At 43.2% G+C, this 23,754-nt stretch overlaps 1 protein-coding gene across 1 annotated transcript in view; it reads left to right on the top strand.

Moving 5' to 3' along the window:
* ASCC2 (activating signal cointegrator 1 complex subunit 2) overlaps positions 1 to 18,509 on the top strand; it is a 1,163,586-nt gene extending 1,145,077 nt beyond the window's left edge. Inside the window, exon 18 of the mRNA XM_044069746.1 lies at positions 17,887 to 18,509. Within this exon, the coding sequence (XP_043925681.1) occupies positions 17,887 to 18,055 (169 nt within the window). The 3' untranslated portion in view covers positions 18,056 to 18,509. The remainder of the gene's footprint in view (positions 1 to 17,886) is intronic.
* The last annotated feature ends 5,245 nt before the right edge of the window (positions 18,510 to 23,754 follow it).

Genomic DNA, 23,754 nt, shown 5'->3' with positions numbered 1-23,754 from the left:
GCTAATTACAGCATACAGTTAAAAACATAAAATTGAAATCTGCACAACAAATGTCACACTAAAAATGACTACATAGTTAACTATTTTGGAGATTGTTGAAGTATCTTCAGAAATGTGCAATTTGGTAAGCTGGTGCATATGCTTTCAAGCAGACACAGATATTACACTTACTTTTCATTAACGTCACTCTGAAAAGAAGTTTCTGTTTAGTCCTTCGGACAACACTTCACAAATCTTATTACTGGTACTACAGGCCCATTAATATGAAGCAAACTTTTGTAAGCTACCAACCACTTACAGTTTCTAATCATCATTCAAGTTAACTATCTAACAATTCACATAGCATCACTCCAAGTCCAACTCACCACAATAAAGCATCACATCTATCCCCCACCACCACAACCAACCACAAGAAGACTTCCGGGTCATGTACATACTTGCAAAAATTTCTTTGGGAAATCTACAGCCAGTATTCTCACCACCAAATACTTCTGAACAAACACAGACACACACACACATTATTAAAACCATGCAAGAAAGTCATTTTAAAAAAGCACGGGCCACATCTTACTTGACTATGGTAAATATTAAAATTTTGTATATGAAAGAAGGCAAATTTTGCTTTATCGAAGAGATGTAAAATAGCTGAAACTATTGGCTATCTTGAAACTTTGAGGTGTCTTAACTGTGTGTGTGTGTGTTGCTCTGGTTACAGATAAAATTAACTACTAGATCTGAGTTTAGCACGACTACTGCTGAGAATAACACAGTTTGATGACTGAGATGGTTTGATTGTGGGGCATGGTGAGCCATGAACCGAGTGCGAGTCATACCTCTCAACCTCTTACTGCAAGGAATCTGTACATCATCTAAAATAATTGGGGGATGAAGGTCTAAAATAGGGACAGATTTTAAAAGCTGCACTTATAAATTTACGAAAATTGCTAGAATAATAGGGTATGTATTAGCGTGCATTTTCTGAAAGATATAAAATCTGAAACTCAAATGTGAGTCATTATTTAGTGATTTCAGTCCTCAGGTCTTTTCAGGCTTGTTGGCTGTTGGTGAAGCACCCACCAAGAGGAGAAAACGCTTAGAAAAGAAGGGAGCCACTTTTGAGATTTTAAGTATTTTTTCTCTGTTTATTTGCTAAGTTTTTCTGCATAGCTGCCTAGTTTGAGCATTTTCTGGCTTGTTAAACGTGATTTCTGCATTAGTAGCTGTATTTAGAGCACAACCAAAAGTTGTTTACTGAATTTCCTGTTTGCACTTAATTTTAAATCGCTTTTTTCTCAAAACTTGCATATTTTCTGTCCTTGACCTAGCACTCTTGTGTGGGGTCATTTACTGCACTGTTATAACTTGATATTACCTGTGAACCTCTGCTATCTCTGAAAAAAAAAAAAAAAAAAAAAAATCTTGCTTTTTTCCCACTTTTCTGAGATTTAAAAAAGTTCAGTTACAGGCTTGCTGTTTCCTGAACTGTTTGTAAGTTTCTGTGAGGCCATTTTTGCTTGGGCTAAAGGAAAGTCTCTCTGTTGATCAGTGGCAGTGAATAACATTGAGCAGCTTCCCCCCTGTAGGAGTGGTTACTGACTTGAAACTGTAGTTTTATTGGCCAATAGGGGTCATTTCCAAAACTCCTTCATCTTCCTCTCTTAAAACCTAGTTGCCTCGTGGTTTTTGGTCTTTTCAGGCTTGTTGGCTGTTGGTGAAGCACCCACCAAGAGGATAAAACGCTGAGAGAAGAAGCAGCAACTTTTGAGATTTTAAGTATTTTTTCTCTGTTTATTTGCTAAGTTTTTCTGCATAGCTGCCTAGTTTGAGCATTTTCTGGCTTGTTAAACTTGATTTCTGCATTAGTAGCTGTATTTAGAGCACAACCAAAAGTTGTTTACTGAATTTCCTGTTTGCACTTAATTTTAAATCGTTTTTTTCTCAAAACTTGCATATTTTCTGTCCTTGACCTAGCACTCTTGTGTGGGGTCATTTACTGCACTGTTATAACTTGATATTACCTGTGAACCTCTGCTATCTCTGAAAAAAAAAAAAAAAATCTTGCTTTTTTCCCCACTTTTCTGAGATTTAAAAAAGTTCAGTTATAGGCTTGCTGTTTCCTGAACTGTTTGTAAGTTTCTGTGAGGCCATTTTTGCTTGGGCTAAAGGAAAGTCTCTCTGTTGATCAGTGGCAGTGAATAACATTGAGCAGCTTCCTTGCCCCCGTAGGAGTGGTTACTGACTTGAAACTGTAGTTTTATTGTCCGTTTTGGGTCTATTCCTGCTTCTTTCCAGCCCCTGCTATCGTTGCCACTAGAGCAGCGGCAGCACCGGTTTAACAAGGTTAAACTTTTTCTGGCTCCATAAAGTCTGTTCTTCAATTTTTCCCTTAGAACTGCTCTGTTAGGAACCTAAACAGTTTACACCTTCACTAAAAGCAGCACTTGTTCCTAATTGCTTTTTCTTCTCAAAAGCTCAGCACTTATCTTAAAAGCATATCCCTTGTCTTATAAGCATTTTCTTTGCAGGTCAAGCACTCCTATATTATACAAATCCCTCACTTGCAAAACCCCCCAGGAGTGCCCACTTCCTGCTAAGCCCTCTAATTTTCTGTCTCATACCAACTCATAATTCTTTCTAGCATGTCAAGGGTCAGATGCTGGCCTCTCCTGCCCAGTTGGTGAATCTAGAATTCTGAGGCAATGTTACAATTGCCTCATGTACACGGACAACCCTCTCCTCCTCCCACATAACACTAACACTTGCGAGAGATGCAGCTATTTAGCCAAACTGGAGGCTGAGCTCTCTCAACTCAGGACTGGCAAGACCAGGCAGGAGGAGAAGGCAACTACACACACCACAATACAAGTCTCACATAACTCAACCACACCACTGAATCAAACACATAAACACACTAAGACATACTTGGAGGCTCTGAGTAAAAATTTACCTAAATAGCAAAGGCCTACAAAGCAGACACCCAAGCAACTGCAAACTCAAGACACCACACAAACAACACATAAAAAACAAAATCCGTGTGCAAAGCAGTCACTGCCCTTATGGCCAAATACAACACCAAACATACTTGTCATAGGTGACTCCATAGTCAGACACACTGACGTCCCACTCACCAGGCTGAACAAGGAGAAGGTCACTGTAAGCTGCCTCGGGCGCTAGAATCGGCCACATAACACAAGCACTCAGGTCACTCCACGGCAAGTACAAGTATGACACAGTCATTGTCCATGCTGGTGTGAACGACCTGAGACGCACTCCCTGGACTACATGAAAGAGACATAGAGGAGCTCTCTGATTATGTAGCCCAGGCAGGTATGACCCTGACCCTGAGCAGTATCCTTCCTTCACCACGAATGATGCCACAATATAGTGACAAGATGATCAGCTTTAACAATTGGCTTAATTTCTGGTGTCATTCAAAGGGGATCCAGTGTCTGTCTGCTTGGGATGACATGCTTGACAAGCCACGCTGCTTCAAGGGATGGCTTGCACCTGTCACCCTGGGATTCCGGATATTGGCTAAGGCTCTTGCCACCCCCATAGTGCCTTTTTAGGCAAGGCTCAAATTCTAAACCTACCACCCTAGAAAACAAAAACGGAAGAAACTAAGGGTAATGCTGCTCAATGCCAGAAGTCTAAATCTCAAAATGCACGTCGAGGCCCTTCTCAGTATGGAGAACATCGATGTCTGTGCTGTGACTGAAACCTGGTTCAAGGCTCCTGAGAGCACCCGGCACTATCAGGTTTTACCTCATATCATGCATTCCGGCCCAAAACCGGACCATACCACAAAAGGAGGGTGTATCCATATTCATCAAGGATACCCACACCTCCAGGCTGGTGGCTACACAGCATCGGAAACCATCCAGGTGCAATTAACCATTGGCAAAACTGCTCTACAATTTGTATGCTACAGAGCAGGCCACCCTCTCAAACTCACCCACACACTTCCTGAAGACACTGGAGGGTATAAATGTATCACCAACACCATCATATTGGGTGACTTCAACTACCCGAATATAGACTGGGAACATTACTCAAGCCCCAACTTTCTAGCCCAAAGGTTCCTGGAGTTCATAAATTCAAATGCCATGGAACAACTAGTCACCGTCCCCACAAGAGGAGAAAATATACTAGATCTCATCATCACAATGGGGACAAAATGCTCCACACACCGAGTATATCTCAAATCTTTGGTGAGATCAGATCATAAACTAATCTCACTAGAAATCCACATCCCGCCCCCACCCCAAACAAAAGACCACAGTGAAGAACTTCTCTAAAGCAAACTTCACACTACTCAAGACAGGTGTGGTATCCTTCAAGGCCCCGAGCCAATGGAAACCACAACCCAAGCTGGAAGCCCTTACAAATGCCTTCTATGAACACCTTCAGGACTGCATGGATCAGGCAATCCCAAATAAAACCAAGACTCTTTCCACCAAGGGCAAACGTCCAGTCTGGTGGACCCCAGCCATAAACAGACTTTACAATAAGAGGAGAAAGCTATTACATGATAGAGCAAAATCCAAAAAGGAAGGCATCTTTGATCAGTACTAGCAAGAAACTACGATCCCTCATAAAATCATCAAAGGCCAACTTTGAGAAAAAAATTGCCATAGATTCAAAAGACAATCATAAGGCCTTCTTCGGCTATGTCAGAAACCTGGGTGGAAACTCTCAGATATGCTCAGAATTAGTCCAAAATGATACAAAAATCACTGAGCCCACAGACATTGCCAACATACTGGCAGACAGGTTCAGCGCAAACTTCACCCCCTCTCCCCAAAGGAGAGATAACTATCCCAACAGAGTGTAGCCTCCCAGACATCTCAAATGCGCAGGTGAAAGCTGCTCTCTCTAAAACTAAAAACACAGCATCAATGGGACCGGATGGTGTCCCCGGCTGTGTGCTACATGAACTCAATGAAGAACTAAACCCGCACATAAGGCAGCTGTTTAATCTTAGCCTTACCACAGGATATGTGCCCAAGGAGTGGCATACGGCAACTGTGGTCCCACTCCACAAAGGTGGTGCCTCTACGGACCCTAGTAATTACCGCCCCATAAGCTTAACAAGCCTGGTCTGCAAATCTATGGAGAGGATCATAATGGAACTCATAAACAAGGACATAGGGGACTTGCAGACCTTGGACCCAACCCAGTTTGGCTTTGTCAAGGGCAGATCTTGCCTTTTGAACCTGGTCGACTTCTTCGAAACAGTTACCAAGGCCATTGATGAGGGAAAGGCAGTCCATACAGCCTACCTTGACCCTGCAAAGCTTTTACACAATACCCCACTCGGGTATCATAGAGAAACTTACCAGCTTAAATGTAAACCCATATGTCACAAGATGGGTTGCAAACTGGCTAAAGGACAGAACCCACAGGGTTAGAGTTGCTGGAGCCATGTCAGACTCCAAGCCGGTTACAGGTGGTGTCCCACAGGGCTCAGTCCTTGGCCCCCTATTGTTCGGCATCTACTTCTCAGAAGTACAGGCAAACATAGGAGGACTATGGCTGACAAAGTTTGCGGATGACTGCAAACTGGGTGCCATAGTGCATAGTACATCGGACACAGACATCCTTCAGAGGGTCTCACGGAAACTGATAGCTGGTGCCAGAGCCATGGCCTGAAGTTAAACGCAAAAAAGTGTATAGTCATACCCTTCGGGAAAAACAAGGTAACCCCAAGCTACCATATACATGGCAACCCACTAAGCACAGAAGAGGTTATCAGGGACCTGGGTACCCAGGTTGACAGTGGCCTCTCATTTGACACTCACGTTGCTAAAGTGGTTCGAAAGACCTTCTACATTGCCCATCTGATCATGAAGGGATTCACATCCAGATCAAGTGAGGTCATTGTTCCCCTGTACTCTTCACTTATTCGGGATGTATCTCACCCGACACCTTCAGCAATTGGAGAGACCCCAAAAGTTCCTCACCAAAAGGATAAAGGGACTCCAAAACCTGTCATATACTGCTAGACTGAAGAAACTCCAACTCTATTCAGTTGCATACCGTCTGCTCAGAGGTGACCTGTGCCTGACATACAAGGCCATGACCAACCTGGAATTAATGGACATGCTCCACCTCAAAAAATCCAAATCCACCAGAACCACTAGAGCAAGTGACTTAAACCTTAGCACGGATATAAATAGGACGTGCTGGAGGGATAGATTTATCACCCAGAGACTCCCCATGCTGTGGAATAAAATCCCAGTCCATGTGAGGCAGAGCACCTCGCTGGCTCTGTTCAAGAGAAATCTTGACCGGTGGATGGGAGATCGTAGGTTTACCCCGGGAATCATCTCTGTGTCACTGCTGGACAGAGGCACAACAAACTAATGGGCACATTATTTCTAACATAAGGGGTGGCGTAAGCCACATAACTTTGGGCTAGGCTTATAAATGCCTTAGGGCAGATAGCCTAGTATAAACCTATGAACCTATGATGTGACAGAAAACCACAAATTTTATTCAAGATAGACCTAAAATGTCAGGCAAAAATCTGGACAGTTGAGAGGTATGTTTAAGTTTGTGATAGAGGGTGCAACTGAACACATGCTGAATGGAAGGAAACACGACCACAGTGTTGTCTAGTACCTCTAGACTCTCTCTACTCTGACTTTGTTTCAAAAGTTTGCTCTGTCCCGCATTAATTTTTTTTGTTTCTCCAGTAAGCCACTGAATATTGCAGTCTGTCAGTAATGCCAAGTTATCAGACATTAGCGTTTCATACTTGTTTTTGTTCAGACATTAAAGTTTCATATTTGTTTTTGTTCAGAAAACGCATCAGTGGAGTATTCCTCAAGTACATCTGTTTGTCTCTGTTCAGAACAATTTCTCAAGTTCTGTTCCAGAGTACAAAGTCCTATGGCTTAAAAGCAGACACCAAGTCTTTCTTGGAAAGAGATGTTCCTGTACACTTATCCCAGACTTCTTCTGTTGCCAAGGGTCCTACACAAGATCACATGGGACAGGCCCAGAATCTTGTTACTGACTCCCTTTTGGGTCCAGACAGCGTTGGTTTCCCCTTCTGTTTCACCTGGCCAGAGGCAGTCATCACTAGTTAGCTCACAGGATGGGCTGTCTTGTACAGAACAAGGGCTAGCTGTTTCACCTTCATCTTCTCACCCTACAGATGGGGCTGTGGGTGATAGTTTTCATTCCTTTTTGACACCAGGTTTTCCAAGGACATGCTTTGGGTTTTGCAAGAGGACAGAAAACCTATTACTGAAAAGTCCTGTGTTGCTAAATTGAGGAGATTTTCTGTTGGTGTCACAGACGTGAGTGGGACCTTCTAGTTTTCTTTCTATTTGTGTTTGTTATTTAGTTCTCTTGTAGCATACTTGTCTGCTAAAGCATATATGTCAGCTTGTTTGCCTTTGGATCCACCACTTTCCTTTAGATTTGAGGTTAAATAGTTTTTGAAAGATGTCCTACATCCTACATATCAGGCCTCCAAGAAAGCCAATTCATCCTTCTTGAGACCTTAATTTTGTTCTTGAAAAGTTAACTCAGCCTATTGAACCAGCAGCGTCTTCTACCTTTAAACTGTGTATTTGGAAGACTATCTTGTTAGTGCCTCTGTCTTGTGCCAAGAGAGTTTCTGACCTTTAGGCTTTTATGGCAGCTCTTCCTTTTTTAGTTTTTCACAGATAGTGTCTCTTAGAACCAATCCTTTTATGCATCATAAATTCATAAACCCACTACACAAAGGAGCCCTCGTGCAGTCTTGCTCCATTGTCTAACAATCATTCATCTTCCTTCGTTTTTTCCCTCCCCTCCAAATAGCAGTCAGAAGGTTCTACATTCTTTAGATTCGTACAGACAACTTGTATATTATTTAGATAAGACTAAAGTTATTAGGAAGTCTGCGCAACTTTGTTTCTTTTCATGTCAAGAAATTGAGTTTAGCGGTTTCTAAGCAAACCATCTCCTCATATTTCTGTAGCCATTTCTTTGTTATTCTCTTCCTGTTTCCCTTCATGCTTATTTTACTAGGGCTGTGGCCTCTTTTGGAGCTTTTTTCTAGGGTTTGATGCTAAATCCATTTTGGAAACTTGCCACTTGGTCTTGCGTGCATACTTTTACTAAGCACTACAAGCTGAATGTTGTTTCTAGGGCTAGAGCAGGTTTTGCCTTATCCATCCTCCTTGGGCTTTTTTGGGGGGGGTTCTTTGTTGCTTCCACCTCCTCCCACCTTCTTCAGTAGTTTATTACTCTTTTTGTAAGGAATACTGCAACAATGGTTACTGTAACAGTAGATGTCTTACTTTTCAATGTTGCAGTATTCCGTCTTTTCCCATGTTAATTTTTCTGTTTGCTGTCTGGCTGAGAGACCTATCTTTTTCCCCTTTCTGAATGTGTATGTTGTATTATTTTTCCTCTTCAGTTGCTCTGGTTCTCCTGGGGCAGTTCATTTCTGATGATTTGGCTTGTACATCACTTGTGTACCTACACCTTGGAAGTAAATTGTTGTCTGAGTAAGCGAGAGCAAGCGCCCTAAACTGGAAACACTCCCTCCTCAGCTTAAACAAGCAAATAAGGCTTCTTGTGAAGTCCTCCAAAGAAACTAGTTGCAGAAGCTAACTTGGATATATAAAGATAACTAGAAGGCATTCTTTAGTTAAATCCGTATCCTAAAAGGAAAGGCCCAAATGAGTGCCAAACTGGTAGTTAATGATACCACATATACTGAGCCTGTAGACATAGCTAACCTGCTGGCTGATAGGTTCTATGAAAACCTCAGTCCCCTGTCCCAGCTACACATACCCCCATGACATCCCTACCACCTGTCCCCTACCTTGTATCTCTAAAGAGTAAGTCATAAACACTCTGTTTAAGCCAAAGACACGGCATCTATGGGATCTGATAACATCCCAGGCTGCATCCTACATGGGCTCCAACAAGAATTAGCAACACCATTGGGTATTATTTTCAATCAAAGTCTAAGCACTGGCTTCATCCCAGCTGAATGGAAAACAGACATCGTTATTCCCTTGCACAAAAGCGGTGCTTTCACTGAACCAGGAACTACAGACCTATTAACTTGATTAGCCTCATCTGCAAGGCCATAGAGCGAATCATCATGGACCTTATCAACAAAGATATAGGTAATCTCCAAAGACTTGACCCTACTTAGTTTGGATTTGTCAAAGGGAGATCATGCCTGTTAAACCTGGTGGACTTCTTCGAGACTGTCACCAAGGCTCTGGATGAGTGAGAAATCTGCTCATACAACCTTCCTAGACTTAGTCAAAGTATTTGACACTATCCCCCAATCAGGCATCATTGAGAAACTCACCCAGCTAGGTATCAACCCTTATATTGTTAGATGGGTCACTAACTGGCTCACTGATAGAATCCATATAGTCAAAATAGGGGAATCCACCTCCAACAATAGACCTGTAACCAATGGTGTTCCACAGGGATCAGTCCTGGGACCTCTATTGCTTAGTTTTTGCTGGTACTTTGGAGAAATAGATACCAAAGGTCTGTGGTTGACAAAATTTGCTGATGACTGCAAACCAAGAGCGGTCATAGTATCTCCAAATGATGTCAACATCCTACAAGAGGGTCTTACACAAATAAATGATTGGTACCAAAGTCATGGCCTTAAACTCAATGCAAAAAAAAAGTATTATCATCCCTTTCGGTAAGACAGATGTTCCTGCAAACTACTACAACAATAGCAACACCTTGAGTACGCACTCGGTGGAGAGAGACCTGGGCACACAGGTTGACAGCTACCTTACCGTAGACCACCATGTCTCCACAGTGGTAAGAAGGGTATTCTGTATGGCTTATCTCATAAGTAAGGGCATTGCCTCCAGAAAAAACTAAGTTATAACCTCCCTGTACTCTTCCCTCAGGTCAATAATTGAGTATAACGCCTCTCTTGGTATGCATCTTTCCAGGCACTTGCAGCAGTTGGAGGGACCACAAAGGTTCCTCACAAAGAAAATTCAGGGTCTTCAGCATCTGTCCAGTGTGGATCATCTGAAATCACTGTCACTTTATTCTCTTTCATACAGACTGCTCAGAGGTGATCTCTGCCTTGCATACAAAGCAATGTCTGACCCTGCTTTATTGGAAGTGCTGCATCTCTGTAAGTCAAATAATACACGGGTTACTCACAGTAGGGACCCTAGCCTGGTATGTGACATTAATAGAACCTGCTGGAGGGACAGATTTGTCTCCCAGAGGTTACCACACCTTTGGAACATGACAAACAGAGCACCTCATTGGCCCTCCTCAAGCGCAATCTGCATGATTGGATGGATAACCATAAATTCACCTTGGGTGTTCCACCTTTGTCCTTGGACAGGGGCAATAGATGCTGATTGTGGAAATAATGGTAGAACTTGGCTAGGCTAGGGGGCCCTAGGGCCATTAGCCTAGTCACTTCCTGTGCTCTGACATATGGCTCTTGGAAGGGCCTAAGGTTTTGATATGCTTTTTGGATGTGTGGCTATCCTTGGCAGGATATCCCTTTTGTAGGAAATACTGTAACAGTGAAAAGTAGCTCATCTGCTGTTATAGTAAGTTCTTACACAAATGTACTTTCATTTCTCTGGTCGTTATTCTATCAATTCTAATCTGGAATGTCATATGAGTGTAGTCTGCACACTTGCAAAAATAGTATCAAAGGTGTACAACCTTATGAAGCTGGCATGCTGTGATTTTAAACGACTAAAAAGACTCTGGACCAGATTTGTAAAAGCCCTAAACTACTGTGCATGACTTTGTGCATCATAAATTCATAAACCCACTAACACAATGGAGTCCTTATGCAATCTTGCTCTATTGTGTACCAAGAAACTGCTCCATCTGCTAAAGAGGGCACTCCCTGATGTGTAACATTAATTTTGGAAGCACCAGTGCAGTAAAAAAATGGAATGCAAGGAGCTTTATTTAAAATAGAATCAGTCACAATAAATGCCTTTTGACATTTAACATGACTGGTTGTGTTTTAGCAAGTGTTGCTGGTCATGTGATTGATATTTTTGTTTTAAATACCGCTCATGTTGAATTGTTCATTATATTCTGAAGAAGTCTAAACATACAGATAAAAGAGCTTAACATATATTGAATGGATTCTTGCGTCCACTATTTTTCAATGTGGCTTGTTTTTTCAATGGTCCCGAAGGCATAACCTACATGACAGTAATTGTGGAATGGACGGGAGTTCTGACAAACACAGTAATCCTGCTTTCCTGTTTGTATGTTGGGTAAGTATACATTGCTGAACTCTAAACCAGGAAAAGGAAGCAAGAAAAAAAAAACCTCCATTTCACGGAAGGACCTTCATTGTCAAATACAGTACACTACATGTCCTGTCCCCCACCATGTAATGCTAGTATGATTCTGAAAATGTAATCATACACGGCACCAGATACCCTTATTCCTGCTGCATGCATGCCTAAGAATGAATCACAGACATTCAGATCACTGGCATACAAAATTACTGAGTAAGGAACTACTTACTGTACTGCATGCTTTACCAAGTAGCTGCTGCCAGTATTTGGCAAGGCATGCTGTACAGTACCACCTAGCTTACTCTGTAGTGCTGCCAAACTACACAGCACTGTCTGTTATTCCTGTGCATGCTGATACATACCAGGCACTCCTGTGCTCCATTCAAGATGTTCTTCGTGTTTCACTGTTGCAGTCATCACATTTGGGTTATATGCTTGCAGTAGCCCTCAGTCGGCCTGATAAAGTCTTGGGTCCTGCATCGGTTGCTGTCTCTTCTTCCATGACATCAGGTAGTCAGGGGTATAAAACATACAGCCGACACCATTTCATCAGTCTTTCTTGCCATACGGTGCCCGAAGCAGACGCAGTTCGCAAGTGCCGGTCGGACGACTTCTGAAATTTTCATTTTCGAGTTTCAGAACCGAAGTCTTCAACTTAAAGCGGAGTACCCCGTTGGGGAAACTTTTTCTTGCTCTAAACCAATGTCAGTAAAAGTAAATAATTGCATTTCTTGTGGAAAGCAAATACCTCATAAAGATTTTCATTCGTACTGCATTCCTTCCCTAGGCCCCGACCACGACGTACCTCGCTGTCAGTTTAGTGCCTTATTTAAACAATGAACTATCCGTCGTCTGTACATTTTCGCTTCTAAATATTTTGGTGCTCAGTTCAATTATCCAGATATGTCTTCGATAAGCCATCCAACTACCGACATTCCAAAAAACTGTAAAGATAAAGACAGAGAAGGACCGCCTAGGTCCAAAGCTGCCGATGACTTTTCTCCTAAGCCAGTCGCCAGTACTCAGTGAGGTGCTTTCGCAGCCCCTGATACCCGCTACTTCAGATTCGCAGGCCTCTACTGAGACCCATTCGGAGTCCGGTATGCCGCAAGATGCTTCAACTGTGGAACCTGCTGATGTCTCTACATTGGATGGGTCCGGAGCCGCTGCGCAGGCACCGGCTTCTGAGGGTGTATTCAGGCCTACTGACTTGCATATTAAACCGACACCATCTTCTTCTTCAAGGCCTAAAACTCGAACCATGCCTAGAAAATTGTTGCCCAGACCGCATGGTCAAGCCTCTGTGCCTAAAAAAACAGATGATAAGAATGGCTGAAGACCTTATTACTTTAATCAGGGGAAGCCAACATTCCCCCTCTAAGAGACCTAGGACTGAGTTTGCTTATGATGCTTCTGACCAGGATTCTGAAATTTGTTTCCTCTGATGACCAGGATTTACCCTTATCTACCTATAGGGTTCTGATGCTGAGGACTCTATTCCCTCTGCTTCCCCCCAGAGGATTTCTATTTTGGTGAAACCTTGCATACTCTTAGGGAGCATTTTCGTTGGGAAAGTCAGTATTTCTCTGATTCTAAAGAGAGGCTTAGGGATTTCTTACTCCTGCCCCAGCACAGGTCTTTAGCCATCCCTCCTGTCCTAGACATTGTTGATGATGTCTTTGTGGAATCTAGCTTGGCCCCTGACTCTTTACCTCCTGTTCCCAGAAAACCTGATAGATATTACAAGGTTCCTGACTCTCACAAGTTCCTTTTCAAAAATCCTACTGCAGATCCTGAGACCATTTCACAGGGACCCAAGGGCATTAAAGCTACTACTGCCAAAAATCCTACCCCCTCTGATAGAGACTCCAGGGCGCTGGATAGATGGGGTAAAAAGGTATACACTTCTGCAACCTTGGCCATTAGGGCCTTAAACTGCCAGTTTCATATGTTAAAGTATCAGCAGCATATTACTGGATTGCTTAAACAGAAAATGATGTTGATTCCTGATTGTGCTGAAAATAAGGCTTTACAGGATTTAATGCATTCTGCAGAACAGGTTGGAAAACATACTTTGCAATGTGGTTTTGATTCACTAGTGCATCTTGCAGGGCTGTTGTCACTGGGTCTGTACTTAGAAGGCATGCTTGGCTTAAGGAGCAATCCTTGCCAGATCATGTTAAAGCTAAATTACTGGATGCTCCCTTAAATCAGGACCGCCTGTTTGGCAGCAAGGCAGAAGTTCTCAAAAAGATGAAGGAAAAAGCTAAATCTATGCAAAGTGTTAAAGATTTCTTACAAGTGCAACCTCCAAGATTTAGTAGGCATTGGCCCTCTAAGAACTGGTCCTTTTCTGCCTCCTCCAGGCCTTCTCTGTCCAAACCCAGATCCAGCAGAGCACCCAGGCTTCAGTCCCAGAGTACGCACAGGACTAAGCAGTGGGGGGCCCCCACTTCCAAATCTGGGAGTAGTAAAACCCCTCCCTATGGTAAACTGTCTCAGTGACTTAACTTTAAAACTTCCAAGCACTTCTCAACTGACTGCCCCTTTGGGGGGAAAGATTGCTCTACACGCAAAAAACTGAGAACTCATTACCCAGGACAAATGGGTATTAAATATAGTTACCCAAGGATACAGATTTCACTTCCACACGTTACCAACTCCAAACCATTGGCCATACCTACCCCCAAAGTAGAAGACAGAGGCTCAAAAGCAAGTCAACAAATTATATTCCTGGGAGCAAGCTTGAATACAACTTCCCAGATGGCTTTCCTCACGCCAGAGAAACAAATTCATTTGACAACCTACTTCAAACTATTGGCCACAAAAACCCTGCTATCTGCAAAGCAAATACTTGGGGTTCATGGCCTCCTGCATCTTCTAATTCCATATGCAAGACTGCATATGAGGAAACTACAGTGGTATCTAAAAAGCCTATGGTGTCAACATTCTCATGATCTAGAAGCAATGATTCCTATCATACCTTGCCTACGGTTAAAGTTCCTTTGGTGGGCAAAGGCCTGCCAGCAAAACAAGGGACTACCATTCACTCTACCCCCTGCCGCCCAAACCCTAACAACAGATGCATGAAACTATGCATGGGGGGCTCAGCTGGCAGGGAAGTGCATTCAGGGCAAATGGGACCCAAGTCAAATGCACCTGCATATCAATCAAAAAGAAATGTTAGCTGTACAGAATGCTGTGACAGCCTTCAAGGACCACATTCTTCCAGGTCAATTAATGGTAAAGATGGACAACACCACTGTTATGTGGTACATAAACAAGCAGGAAGGGTACCCATTCTTACGCCGTCTACAGACTAGCCATGGCACTGTGGAACACAGCCTTGAGCTATCAAGTGCATCTACAAGCTCAATTCCTGCCAGGAAAACTATATACAGTGGCAGACGGACTAAGCAGAAACCTCATGGACCCACACGAGTGGAAACTGGAGCCAAAGACTTTCAACATGTTGACAAACAAATGGGGGAGCTTGGATATAGACCTGTTTGCCTCCCCCCCAGAACTACCAATTAGGCAAATTTTGCACAAGGACTCCCCACAAACAAGCTTGGAAAGTCGATGCTCTGTCCTTCAGTTGGAAAACCTATCAGTTTATGCCTTTCCTCCTCTGCCTCTCCTCTCCAAAGTACTACTAAAGATCAAACAGGACAAACCAAGGACGATATTGATTGCACCAGACTGGTCATGCCAAGACTGGTACCCTCTCTTGCGCAGTGTGTCACTGTTGCCCCCATGGCACCTGCCTCAGACCCCTACCCTGTTGTCTCAGCAGGAGAACCAGATTCTGCACCCTCAGCTTCAAACCCTGAACCTAGCAGCCTGGCTAATTACCTAATCTCTCCTTTACCGTCCCTCAGTAAACCAGTGATGGATATCATTTTAGAGGCAAGTAGGCCTAGTACTAGAAAATCTTATGCAGAAAAATGGAAAAGATTCTGTGCCTGGAACCAGTCTCAAGGGATGAGCACAGCAGCGCCCAAGTTACCTCAGATTTTACAATACTTAATTGTGATGCTTCACAAGGGCCTTTCTTTTTCCTCCTTCAAAATTCACGCCTCAGCCATTTCAGCTCATTATAACACAGAACCTCCCCTCTTCTCTCATCCACTGCTCAAGCAGTTCCTCAGAGGGGCCAAAATTTTAAGACCACCCAGGAGGGCCCCAACCCCTGCCTGGGACCTTAACTTTGTATTAGAGAAACTCACTCTTCCTCCTTTAGAGCCAGCTGCTAGTGCAGATTTAAAATTCCTTTCTTGGAAAACAGCCTTCCTTTTAGCAATCAATTTAGCAATGATGGTATCTGAATTACAGGCCCTTCTGGCAGTAGAGCCTTTCATCATCTTTCATGCAGACAGGGTGTCCCTCAGAACCAATCCTTCCTTCATGCCCAAGGTGGTATCCAGTGTGGCTCTTAATCAGTCCATCCATTTGCCAACCTTCTTTCCTAATCCACAGAACAAGAGGGAACGGATACTGCATTCCTTAGATGTGCATAGACAACTTAGATTTTACTTGAACAGGACTAAACCTCAAAGGAAATCTGAACAACTGCTGGTGGCTTTTGCTGCAGGGGCAGAGGGGAAGGCTATTTCAAAGCAAACCATTTCTAAATGGATAGGCCATTGAATTCATTTCTGCTATAAGCACCATGGAAACCCTATCCCACAGGGCATCAGACCCCATTCAACCAGGGCTGCATCTACCTCTACAGCCTTTCTCAGAGGTGTCCCTACTAGGGACATCCTAGAAGCTGCTACCTGGAGTTCTGTACATACTTTCACCAAGCATTACTCTTTGCCAATTTTCTTTAAATCCAGAGCTGGCTTTGCCATTGCAGTCTTGGGGGGGCCTTCTAGCTTGTCCTAATGCTATCTAAATTCCTCCTCCCATCCTTAGCTTTGGGAATCTACCCAAATGTGATAACTGCAACAGTGAACACTAAGAACATAGTACAGTTGTGTAAACTTGCCATAAATGTAGATGTTCGAGTGTATTCACTGTTGTAGTCCTGGTTACCCTTCCTCCAGCCCCCTGACTTTTCTTGGCTATACCTCTATAGCTTTTTGGTGTATTTGTTTTTTTATTGGAAATGTATCCTTGTATATATTTATATTTATTTTATTGCTTCCCATTATGGGGGCACCTGACATCTGGGGCAAGAAAAACTGATGTAATGGCGTTGGCTGCATGTTTTATACCCCTGACTGCCTGACATCATGGAAGAAGAGACCGCAACCGATGCAGGACCTAATACTTTGTTAATCAGGCCGACTGAGGGCTAATGCAAGCAGATAACCCAAATGTGATGACTGCAACAGTGAACACACTCAATCATCTACATTTATGGTAAGTGTACACAACTGTACTATATGGAGAATGTGATCGTGCTGTCCTGGCCACTACGACAATTCAAGTTTATGAAGTGCAGTGGTCCCTAGCAGCATATTGTACTTAAGGTGCAAGGTGCATTTACACATCCTGCACCATATGTATTTAGTATACCAAGGTCTGAAACTAGTGATATTTTATAAGTAGTATTTCATGGATTGGTTATACTGGGTTCCTCCTTTTTCTTTCCTTTCTTGCTCCTATTCTGTGGCCCTCTAAACTAGTATAACAGCATAATAAATTACAGTCCAGGTAAAAACATAGTTTCTGAACCACAAGCTGCAATATGTTGCAGTTGGGCATATGATTCTGTCATCACATGGACTGAGTGTGATACTGAATTATGTGTCAGTAGGGAACAAATGTTCCCTCGCCAACCACTGAAGGAAAACAGTGGCAGTGCCTTTTGCTACTTGTGTATTAACGCAATCAGGTTGGCGTACATTGGTGACAGAAGTGGTAGTTAACATAAAACAAACATGGATGCTTCTACTTGGTTGAGAAAGTTCTCCCTAAACACCACTCTGTATTCATTAGATCCCGAAGTGCAAGCTATAAGAGTGAGAGTTTATTTTAGGCCCTACAGTTTGGAGCATACTTCCTTCCAATCTAAGACTAATCAAACAAAAAAGCAAACCTTAAAAAGTTTACAACAGGAATAACCATCTCTATTTGTTTTACAGATTCCAATTAGCATACGGGATACAAACACTTAATAATCAAACTGTTAAATAACAGCATACTCATAATATACTCTTGTTTACCCTTTGTGTACTCTGTGAGCTTTAGAAATTATATGCAGATTTTGTCATTTATTATGAAGGGCATTATATTTTGGCATTTAATTGCTGATCGTTTTCAGGTAGCATTCAGCCTGCATGAGTGTTTCATTGGTTTAGTACTCGGTTATATGATCGCCTCAAGCATTTAACTTTCAATTACTTCCTAAAACATTAATTGTAGGTTTATTTCTAAAATACGTTATACTTCTTGGACTGCTGTGCCTCTTGTTCAGATCATGAATGAAAGTTGCCCACCCTGCTCAGTTAATAAACAGTAATTCCAATCAGTTACCAAAGTACGCCAACCTGTTTGCGTTACTACGCAGACATGTCTGACTTTTAATATGCAAATGAGTTTCCCTCCCATACTGATTTATTAACTACTGCTGCATTTTTCCCCTCTGTTCTAGGCACAGGTTTGATAACTCATCTGTAGTGGGAAATACGAAAGGACAAGGGCAGAGCAAAGAGACCTTGCTAGAACGGCGGAGGAAAGAGGCCAATAAGTCATTACGAGGAAATCACAACCGGAGAACCATGGCAGATAGGAAGAGAAACAAAGGAATGATTCCATCATAAGAGAAAAGTTCTTGAATTTCATCTCTGGTGCCTAGGATCACTGATCTAAGACAAGTGGACAGAGAAATAACGTTCTGTAGTTTCAGAGAAAATGGACCTCCTGCGTCTTTATTATAGATTGGTGTTAAACAACAGTACTTGATTGCACAGGTCTGCAATTGTAAGATACATGACAAGGCAATACTAAACTGTTTTGTTGAAAGAGAAGAATAACAAGTTGTACAGCTCTATGCAAAATAAATATAATTTTTATGTTATCTTTAAAATGTTAAAAAAAGCACTTGTACGCATTAATTTCAATAATGTAATGCATTCGTACTTCTGTGAACAGACCAAGTTTTTGTCTATTTGAGTTGTAAGCCCTTGCCGAAGAATTTTTAGACAAAGCTCAAACCCCTTTATGTTCTCATAAAAGTTGAATTGAATACTTCATAATAAAGGGTTTTTAAATGCACTGAGAATCTATATCATTGTATTGCTTAAAATGACTTTCTAAACACAACAGTAGTATTTCTAATGGATGTATTAAGCTTTATTCTAATGCAATGTATATTCTTGTATAAAGATTTTTATTTATTTAATTTATTTTTTTATTTGATTACTGGGAAAGTCCATCTAGGATGACTGGCATACTCCTTTTCAGTAGAGGCTGGGGAGAAAAGCTCCACATGTAATTGTTGGTATGGTAGTAATTACAAATACAGTTTACAGGTACAAACATACGATACATAGATACAGCTTTTTAGCAGTAGTAATGTGTATTAATTTGTTCAACTTGTACAGAGTAGCATACACAACATAGGAGTGTTTTTTGTTTTAGTAATGTGAGAAAAATTATTCAGAAAGTATGTGAGAGAAAAAGCCATAGGAGAGAAGAAAAGCAGGTAGAAGAGAATGGAAGTAGTTATGATAAAAGGAGGTGAGGGGAAGAGTATAGCCAATCTGGATTGTGGCAGGAACAGAGCCAGGATTTAGAGATGCTGTTTGTTTGAGAGTTTAAAGTTGTGGAGTGCTGTGATAAACGTAACATGGAGTGGAACATTATTCCAGATTTTAGCTACTGGGTTGGTGTATATTGAGTCACCTGATGTATTATTTTTGTTGGTGGTTTTAAGGCAAGATTGGTTGCTAGATCTTAAAGATCCTGTAGTGCAGTAGGAATGCAGAGTGTTTTTGAGATCTGGACAGTTTTCAGATTGGTAGAAAATAGTTTGAGGTGTAATTGTTTTGAGGGCTTTGCAGTGATGAGTGTATGCAGAGAGATTTGAAGCAAATGTATCAGTTTTATTGTAACACATGCTAAGTTTAGGTTCAAAGTTAGAATTTAAGTTAGTAGAAGTAGGCAATGTTTAAAGTAATGGTGGTAGTAGGAAAGTAGATGCTATGTTTTTTTTCTGGTGGTGGTGTTACTGTAGTGTTTGGATCTACACATGGTTCCTAGTTTTTGATGTGTCTTTCTAACGGCATATATTAAGTGCTGGTCAAGTTTTAGGTTGTCATCAATGATAACTCATAGAAGTTTGTTTGGGGATACAAGTTCCACTTGGGTATTATCATTTGAGATAATAAAAAAGGATTTTTTTAGTTGTGTGATATTTCTGTGGTAAAAAGCATGACCTTAGATGTGAAGTTGTTTAATCTCGCCTTCATTCTTACTGATGGGTTCGGAGCCGACCATCAGCTCCAATTCGGCCAAATAGCAAAGCTCGAGGTCTCAAAACAGCTGAAGGCCAAAGCCCTATCCCACAATGCACCACTACATTCCCCAGATCTAGTTGGCCACCGCAACTGATCTGGTGTTCTCTACAGCTCTTGGCTGTGGAAGAGATAAGTGTTGTGGCTTTTTTCAGAAAAATTTTTTTCAAAAAGTTTAATTGTTTCTTAGTTAGATAGATCACTATATTGTGCTGTTTCTCTTAATTCATTTTCGGATTTTCATAGTTAGCAAATAGTTGTTTTCTTCTCTCTTGTTTGGCTTGGACCTGTTATTCCTTTGCTCTATTCCAGGCGATTTAGGCTTTGCAGTTTTTGTTGGGCTTGGCCTGTTATTCCTGGTTGCTCTATCTCAGCCAAGTTAGGCTTTGCAGTTTTTGGTGCAAATTATTTTGTTGTTAGCCGGTTAGGCTTTGGCTGTTTTTTTTTTTTTTTTTTTTTTTTGGTCCTCTTGTTTTCCTTAACCTTGTAGGGCTTCTTTACAGCTTAAAGTTAGCTGCCTGTTTATACTTTAGCCAGTTAGGCTTATTTTTTGGTTATTGTGGTGATGGTGTGATTATACTTAACATGTCAGAAAAGGCAAATGTAACCAGAAGATGTCCATTACAGATGGGCACTCTACTTATGTGTACTGTTTGGGTGAGGTACATTTACAAGAGGTATGTGCTATTTGCCATGGCTTTAGTTCCAGGATGCTAGCTGAGAGGAAGCGCAAGTTAGTGGAGTAGGGGTTACTCAAGTCGGCCTTTCAATCCGACCTGGATTCGGCTCCTGGTCAACCAAAACCCTCCTCTCCATCCCCTTCATCTGGTTTGGCACCGAAGGGCTCTTCGGTGTCGAAATCTCCTAAAAAGGCTATGGTCTCAGCTCCACTGTCATCAGAGCCGACCGTTCAGTTTGCTGGTAGGAGCCGGTCCCCAGTCTCCTACGTTGAGGTCCCTGATTCTGGGGTCACCGGCTCCGTTGGTAGTCTCCTCTCGGGCTTCCAGACTTTCGGATTCGGACGTGGACTGAGTGGTGTGGAGACTTTTACAGGCTGTGGTGCTTGCCAAAATTCTGTCTGTTTCAGCTCCAGCTGCTTCGGAACCGACAAAGTCCGCTTCTGTTGTTGTTGTTGCTCCTCCTCCTACTCGAACCGAGACTTCAGAGCCGGAGGGGGCCATTCAGTCGTTGGTGGAACAGTCTGTGCTGACACTCACTTCTGACCTGTCGGTACCGACCACCCTGATATCCCCTGTTCTGGCAATAGAATCTGGGAGCCGACACTCTCCTGTTGGTTCCAGGGGGAACGTCGGTTCTGACTCTTCCTCTTGGAGCTTTGGCACAGATGAGTTCGTCTCCTACCTTGGGCTCGGAACCAGCGGTTCTGGTGCGGGAAGATTCTTCGGTGTCTTTGGACCTGGGTGCTTCCTCGCATCAGAGCCGTGGGGCCTTCGATGCCATGAAGAGGGCTTTGTCCCCAGGACTTCCACAGCCTCCTCTCGAAAGGCGCCTCCTGCTTCTCCGCTACCACAGGTTCACCATAAGCGTAGGGACCCAGAGCCTCAGCACATCCCTTTGGGGGAACCCTGCTCTTCCGAAACCTCCCCAGAGATTCCCACTGAGGAGGTTCCTCGGAAGAGGCTATGTAAGAGGAGCCATCTAGATTTCCCTCAGGAATCCATCACATTGGACACCGATTTGGAGGAATCAGAAGGATCCCCAAAGTTCCCCTCTGAGGATATTTCCTTTGGGGATATCCTTGAGATCCTTAAGCAGAGGGGGAACTGGCAGCCCCAAAACCCTACCGAGGACGAATCGGTGCTCCTGAAGGCTTTCGGGTCCTGACCCTCAAACTCTTGGGTGTCTCCGCCCTTTGATGAGTTAATGGATCTTTTATCTCGAAGGGCGTGGGAGTCACCAGATTCTATGGAGCCTGTTCCTAGAAGGTCAAACAAGTACATATCTGCACCCCATGACAAGGCCTTTTTATCTAAACTCATACCTGTTGATGCCATGGTGGTGGCGGCAGCCACTAAAAAGGAGATGTCTGAGACTTCTATGTCTGTCCATCCTCCTAATAGAGAGACTAGGATAATGGACTGATTCGGGAAGTGGATGTTCAGTTCTACGACCTTTGCACTTCGCTCATTGAAGTACCTGACCCACTTCACACATCTACAAAGTGATCTCCTCAAGGAGCTTGGAGATACTCTCCTGGGTGCAGTAACCAACTCGGCGGGCAAGGTGACTTCTCAGCTTGCTACCCTCAATTCCATTGTAAACTCGTCCATGCCCCTCATGTCTTACGCAACTGATGGAATGAGTAGGGCTGTGGGTACATGAATTGATCTGCGGAGACATTCCTGGATGCGCTTATGTTCTTTTGCGGAACCTTTTAAGTCGTCGTTTGTGCATGCCCCTTTAGATGGTTCCTCCTTACTTGGACCAAAAGTAAAAGAGACCCTCACCAGATGTGAGCAAGACTGTAAGACTCTATCTGCTGTTTGGGTCCATTTTTCTACCCCTACTAGACCTTATCCTAAAGGTCAATGGGGTGGGAAAATGTGGTTCTATAAGACCCAAGGAGCTTTTCCGAACTCACAAGGTGAAGCCTCCTCCAGGGGCAGAGGGGGCGGCAATGGTGGAGGACGATGCCCACGTGGCAGAGGGGGTCCGCAGAACCAGGGTGACAGAGATCAGTTCCTTGGGAAACCCTATCAGCACTCCTGAAAGGAGGCTCGACTGTCCTGCTCTGGAGGCAGTCTGGGGATGTTTGTCTTTGTACCTAGGCACCTGGCTAAATATCTCAGAAGACCGATGGGTACAAAACGTTATATCCAGAGGATTTTCTATCCCCTTTCACTCTTACCCCAGACCAACAAAAGGAATCCCAGACGTTCCACCCAGTCTGTGGGATGTAGCATCCGTAGAGGTCCAGAAATTATTGCAAAAAAGAGTCATCCAGCCAATCCCAGCAGACCAGCAAGGATCCGGAACTTACTCAAGGTTCTTTTTGGTACCAAAGAAGACGGGGGACTGGAGACCTATTCTGGACCTCAGCAAGCTCAACAGATATGTGGTGAAGACGAAGTTCTGGATGGTCACGCTTCAGTCCATTCTCCCATTTTTAGGGAAGGACGATTGGATGTGCTGTATCAATCTACAGGATGTGTGCTACCATATCAAAATGGCTAGGCCATCCAGGGATCATCTGCACTTCCGGCTGGGAGCCAGTCATTTCCAGTTTCGGGCACTGCCCTTTGGTCTCATTACAGCCCCCAGAGTGTTCACCAAGTGCATGGCAGTGGTCATGGCTCACTTGAGGCATTCAGGAATCCAGGTGTTTCCTTACTTGGACGACTGGCTCCTTACCATCCCCACCAGGCATCAGCTTATTCGGGCAAGGGACGCTACCAGGGATCTTTGTTCACAGTTGGGCATTACGATAAATTTAGAAAAGTCTACCTTATTGCCGTCACAGTGTACAGTCTTTATAGGAGCAGACTTAGACATGGTCAGCATGTCCCCGAAAGAGTTATTGTCCTCCAACAACAGATTGTGGATCTTCTGTCAAAGCGAAAAGTCCCAGCATCACAGATTCTCAAACTGGCACGATGGCAGGAGCAATTATTGCAATACCACTTGCGAGATCCCACATGCGCATTCTTCAATGGCTGCTATTCACTCAATGGACCTTTCAGGAATTACTCTTGAATCATCTAGTCTTGATTACCGACTCTTGCAAGAAAGACCTTCGCTGGTGGCTGACGTCGGAGACAGTGACTGTGGGCCGCCCATTTGTTCTTACCTCTCCAGTCGCAACGGTGACCATAGATGCCTCCCTGATCGGGTGGGGGGGGCATTATCAGGGACGGACAGCCCAAGGTACTTGGCAGGCTCATGAGGCTCATTTGCACATAAATGTCCTGGAGATGAGAGCAGTTCTTCTAGCATTGCAGGCCTTTCAAGAGACTCTTCCTCTTGGCACAATTGCAATCCAGTTG

This window comes from Protopterus annectens, chromosome 4.part0, assembly GCF_019279795.1.
Source record: "Protopterus annectens isolate FY-2018-M chromosome 4.part0, PAN1.0, whole genome shotgun sequence".
Lineage (NCBI taxonomy): Eukaryota > Metazoa > Chordata > Ceratodontiformes > Protopteridae > Protopterus > Protopterus annectens.
The sequence above is the reverse complement of the archived record's forward strand: the minus strand, read 5'-3'. Positions and strand labels throughout refer to the sequence as shown.